At 55.5% G+C, this 5,810-nt stretch overlaps 1 protein-coding gene across 1 annotated transcript; it reads left to right on the top strand.

Moving 5' to 3' along the window:
- Positions 1–404: 404 nt before the first annotated feature.
- On the top strand, positions 405–2,997 carry FRAT1 (FRAT regulator of WNT signaling pathway 1). The gene is made up of 2 exons (XM_055081141.1): positions 405–819; positions 966–2,997. The coding sequence occupies exons 1-2, from the start codon at positions 462–464 to the stop codon at positions 1,445–1,447; spliced, it is 840 nt and encodes a 279-aa protein (XP_054937116.1). The 5' UTR covers positions 405–461; the 3' UTR covers positions 1,448–2,997.
- The last annotated feature ends 2,813 nt before the right edge of the window (positions 2,998–5,810 follow it).

A 5,810-nucleotide genomic window follows, 5' to 3' on the forward strand; every position in this document is an offset into this window, starting at 1 on the left:
AAGTGTCCTTGCTTGTGTGTGGAAGAAACCAACAGAGGCCACGCCGGTGTCCATCTTCTGGAAATACCGATCACGCCCGGCCGAGAGAGAGAGGATCGGCTCCCCAGTGCCCCCCGCAGACAGCATTCAGGGCTGTAGAGCTCAGAGGCATCACGGCTTCACCCGGGACCCCTGCCCAGAGGGCGCCCCGCCCCCCAACGGTACGACGCAACCCCTCCCCGGCGCGGTGGTAGGGCCCGGCGGCAACGTCACCCATTGTTTACAAATCAACCCGAGCCGGTAGGATTCCGGCTCCCGCGGCTGCTGGCGCGCGGCGAGGGTCCCTGGCGGGCTCCGGCTTCCGCGTCCGCCCCGGCTCCGGCTTCGGCCTCAGCACCGCGCCCGGCTACGCCGCGGCCCACCAAGCCCCAGCCGAGCCGCCGGCGACTCCCGCAGAGCTCCGGGTGCCCGCGCGGGGGGCCATGCCATGCCGGAGGGAGGAGGAAGAGGAAGCCGGCGAGGAAGAGGAGGAGGAGGAGGAGGAGGAGGACAGCTTCCTCCTGCTGGAACAGTCGGTGACTCTGGGCGGCTCGGGCGAGGTGGACCGGCTGGTGGCCCAGATCGGCGAGACGCTGCAGCTGGACGCGGCGCAGGACCGCCCTGCCTCCCCGTGCGCGCCCCCGGGGCCGCCACTGCAGCCCCCGCGACCCCCGGCGGTGGTGCGGGCGGACAAGGCCCGAGCCCCGGCTCTGCCGTTGCTTCTGCCGCCCGCCTCGGCCGAGACTGGGGGTCCGGCGCCCCCGGGGGCCCTGCGCTGCGCCCTCGGGGACCGCGGCCGGGTGCGGGGCCGGGCTGCGCCCTACTCTGTGGCCGAGCTCGCCGCAAGCCCCAGCGCGCTGCCCGGGCCGTGCCGGCGAGGATGGCTGCGGGGCGCTGTAGCCTCCCGCCGCCTGCAACAGCGACGATGCTCGGGGACCGCGGCCGGATGCGGGGCCGGGCTGCGCCCTACTTTGTGGCCGAGCTCGCCGCAGGCCCCAGCGCGCTGTCCCCACTGCCCCCTCAGCCCAGCCTTGATGGGCCTTCGGGAGCTGACAAGCGAGGCGCCCCGCAGCCGCTGTCGGGTCCTTGCCGGCGAGGATGGCTGCGAGACGCCGCCGCCTCCCGCCGCCTGCAGCATAGACGCGGGCTACAGCCTCAAGCCCGCACCGGCGACGACGACCCGCACCGGCTTCTGCAGCAGCTCGTGATCTCGGGGAACCTCATCAAGGAGGCCGTGCGGAGGCTTCATTCGCGACGGCTGCAGTTACACGCAAAACTTCCCCGACGCCAGCTCGTGGGCCCTCTGTCGGCCCCAGTGCATGAGCCCCCTTTGCCCCGCAGCCCTCGCGCGGCCTGCAGCGACCCTGGCCCTTCTGGGAGGAGGGCGCAGTTCAGAACTGGCGACGGCGTTCTAGTCCCCGGCAGCTAACACCCCGAGAGTGGCCACAGCGGCAGCCTCTGCCTGGAGGGCAAGGGGTTCCCCCTGAGGGCTGCGTCTCTACTCAGACTGGTGAACTCGCGCTTTTGGAAGCGGGAAAATAATTAATGAAGACGAGGAATCGAAAAATCGCGAATGTTTTCGTGGGAACTGAGGTCGAGGGCCCCGATGTGGTTGAGAAACAAGACTTCGTTGGTCCTATTTAAGGCAGATTACAGAGCGCACCCCAAGCTCACAGTCAGCAGGACTCCTCATTGGCGTGACCAGTCCCGGTGGCGCAGCGTGCAGTTCCACGCAGCCTCTCCGGGCCCTCCAGCCTGACGACCATGTGGTCACAGTCCACGCTTCTCAGGATCGCCGAACGCCCAAAGGACGAGGATGATCCCAGTTACTTGCTTTACCTTTCCAGGGCTGGTTCCTGATCCACTTTGGGAGAGAGGAACCTGTGTAGATCATTTCAGGGAGTACCTCAAACTGCCAGACTTGAAATTTTACGAAACTTAAAAAAACCCATCTCGTGTATTTTGGGGTGCTGGTTCTTGATATAAAACACGCGGCACCGGGAAAGGACGTTTTGGGGAATCGAATAGACGTAACCTTTTCTCTGCCCCCGCTTTGCAACTGCCTGAAGTTCTCTGAGTGGCGGGGGAAGGCGGTGCGCCTGTGATGCTGATGGGAGGTGGGGCCGACAGGTGCTGGGGAAAGGGGAGGGCGAGGCGCGGAGTGAACCCTCAGTCCCCTCCAAAGTGTATTTTCACAGCCTGTCCGCCCCTTCTCGGGTTCAAGGTCACTGTTTCCTGGGAGCACACGAGATTGCGGGGCTCCAGCAGGGCAGAGTCGCCAGGTTCCGCCTGTACTCGGAGTAGAGCGCGGGGTTTTGCAAGTGCTGGAGTCTCCTGAGGACACGCGCACCGCTGCCACCGCGGGTGTGAGGAGGCGGCGACGTGCTGGGCGCCGGTGCCTCCCGCGGGCGGCCGCGCCCCGGGCTTTCACGGAAACTGCCCTGAGAAGTGGCCTCGGGTCTCTCCTCTTCCCCTCGGCTCTGCTGTCCTACTCTAGCGGGTGGCGCTGGCGCTCCTGGGGGCCCCGAGCTGGGGACTGAGGAGACACCACGTGACGGGGCACTCCAGGGACACACAGCCTAGCACAGCAGCTTATAATGGGCTCTCCGGGGCCTTTTGCAATAACAGCTGCAATTCCCTGGATAGATGGAGTTGATTTCCTCCCTTTGCCCCTCCCCCAGCCATGCCAGCTCGCCTTTGTAAGTGAAGGAAACCGAGTAGAAAATGTGACCCTCCAAATGGAGAAGCTGCAGGCTTTGCCATTGTGAACCTGGTGAAGTGCTTGTAACATAACGTTCACTCAGTCTGAAGGATCTAAGACGGTATTGTTGGTGTTTTAGTTTTATAAGATTCAATGGCATGTTCATCATCCAGATGTGGCTATTGACATACCTACACTTCGCAGCGGAGTGTCTGGAATTGTGGCTATCCTGATTATAGGATGTTAACTTAACTGAAATATCCGTTTTTAATAAATGCGTGGGGTTTTTTGTTTGGTTGTATTTTATACTTGTCGTCGGTGGGAAAGATGCACAGAACACGTTTCTCTGATCTCCATAAACATGAAAACACTTGAAATCCTTGTCAGCCTGGCTTGTGGATGGTAATTAGAGCGCCTTTGTGTCTGAGCAGCTCACGAGTTAGACAGGGTCTGCGCGGCTGGGTGTGTATTGGTGCTGGCATGAAATTAAATGAAAGCGAGGTCAGGTTTTGGACCAATCCCATTCCCTAAAACCTTAGAGCCTTCTGGATTACTAGTCAGTGCTGGAGAAGCTCCCTCTGACTGTATTAGCAAAGGACATCAGATCAGTCAGTCACTTCAGACTGGGAGGCTTATCACTTTTTTCTTTCTACTATGGTCATTAAGTGGACTTGTTCCACAAGGTGGCCCTCTAGGTTGGGGCAGCTCTTGGTTGCGGACTGCTCAGGATGCAAACCTGCAGTGGGAAAGCCGACTGGGAGGGTATGAAAGGACTCCTCTCCTCTCTTTCCCCTTGGCATGTTCACTCCCATTCTCTCCCTAAGCAGTGACGGAACAGCCCATCTCTGTCCCTCCTGTTCTCAGTTACTTTAGTCTGTTTCCTCCAGGAAGGAGCCATGCTGGCAACAGGATATCCAGGGTTCAAACCCCCTTATTAATTAAATGGGGACCTTGGACAAGTTGCTCAACCTCTGTGAGCTTCAGTCTCCTCATCTGTACAAAGGACGAGACATGAGATGATGAGAAAAAGGTTCCTTGTGACTGGCACATCCTGGAGATGAATAGTCCAGTCCCTACCCCTTCCTTCCCAGGACTGTCCCTTGGTAGCCAATCAACTGGGTCCTCGGTTTCTCATAAAACAAGGGCATGCTGTGATCCCACAAGTGCTTTCTGGATTGAGTGCTGTATGATTTAGAGACCTGATTTTCTAACTCCCTTTTGGACTCAATGCCTGTTGTTTATACCTCCCCATTCTCTCTCTTCAAATACACACACAGACCCTGATGGTCTCTGAGAAGTACCTCCAGAACACACCAAGCCAGCCATTTCCCACAACCTGCCCAGGAGAGGTTGTGGAAGACTCAGTCCAGTGCCACCCAGCAAAGGAATGGTGACTATGGAAGCTCTAACACAAACTGAGGAAGGAGGGCCTCTAACAATGCAGTGGGCTACCACCTCTAGGCTCTGAGCAAAAGGAAAGTGGTCAGGTGCCGACTTCCTCTGGCATTGAAGGAGCCCTGAGGTCCTCACTTTAGATGAGGTGGGATTTCCTGGAGGTCAAAGAGTTAGGAGCAATCCAGGGCCAAGATGGCCATGGTTCAATGCCACTGCCCCAAACGTGCTGGCTTCTTGTAACGATTGGTTAAGGCTAGACTCAACCATAGGGTTCACGTAATAAAACCCCCTCCTTCAAAAAGGAAGACTGGAGAAAACTAATGCCTACTATGAGGTGCTTTAACTGCACTATAACCCTGTAACCGTCACAGGGTGTAAACCATCCATCTTTAAAAATCCTGCAAGATCTTACTAGTCACCCCCAAGACATCTTTTGGAATAAGTCAGGGTTTACATTAATGATTTTTAAAGTTATTAGACCATTTTTCCTTGGTGGTCCAGTGGCTAAGACTCTGCACCCCCAGGAACTAGATCCCACATGCCGCAGCTAAGAGTCCGCATGCCACAACGAAAGATCGCACGTGCTGCAACTAAGACTCAGTGCAGTCAAATAAATAAATATTTTTTTAAAAAGTTATTAGACCATTTTATAGGTGGAAAAATATTCCAGGAAGGGGGCAGTGCAGAGGGACCTACAAAGTCATTTACGAAGTCAAAGGCCTAACAGAACCTAGAACCCAGGTCTCCGGTCATCCAGCTCAGGCATCTTTCCAATAGCCTGATACCATCATACATACTCCAATATTGTTCACTGCAGAAGTCCACACATATACTACAATGTAAACGATACCCCTGCAGTCGTCCAACATGATGATCCTGCCATTGGAACCCTGGAAAACCATGCCCCAGATCCCTAGGCTGAGCTAGGGAAAGCCAGGTATGCGGTAACCATTTTCTTAGGTTCAGCATCCTATGAAGACAGCTGGCCACAGAAAATGGCCTGGGTAAGATAAAAGACCAAAGCTATAAACTCAATGAAAAAAATACTAAATAAACTAAAAGACGGAAATTGACAAATAAGTGATTTGGAGAAAAGAATGCCACACCTCACAAAGAACTCCAGAGTCTGCCACCCCAAGATTTCATTCTAAATTAGGCATAAATGCTACAATATTTGAATTCTATTCTACCCTTTTTTGCTCTTTCCTTTTCCAGCTCAGAAGCAGAAATATGGAGTGCACATCAGACACCACTTTCCTATCCAGCAAAGTCTGTGTCAAACCCTGTGATCCCTACCTTCCAATCAGGAAAGAGTTACCCTGGCAACCAAATTACTAACTCACTCAATTAGCTCCCCCCTCTTCCACTGATGCTCAGTAATCACAGAATGTCAGCCCCGGGAGAGCTCCGCCTTCAGTGGTCTAGTGCTACCCCCTCATTTAGAGATGGAAGCACAGGGAGGTTTCCACTCTGAGGTGCACTCCATTTGAACACCAGGAAGGCTGGTGCAGACAAAGCAGCAAAACTCTCCCATGCAGCGCTTCCTCCTGGTTTTCCATACATAACTGAAGGGAAAACAAATGACCTGCCCATAACAATGTGTCCCAGGAGGTGTAATAGATAAGAGCATGGGCTCTGCAGGCAGCCCTGTATTGTTAGCTGTGTGATTTGGGACAGGATCCTTAACCTCAATAAT

The sequence above is a fragment of the Physeter macrocephalus genome, chromosome 20, assembly GCF_002837175.3.
Source record: "Physeter macrocephalus isolate SW-GA chromosome 20, ASM283717v5, whole genome shotgun sequence".
In the NCBI taxonomy this organism is placed as follows: Eukaryota; Metazoa; Chordata; class Mammalia; order Artiodactyla; family Physeteridae; genus Physeter; species Physeter macrocephalus.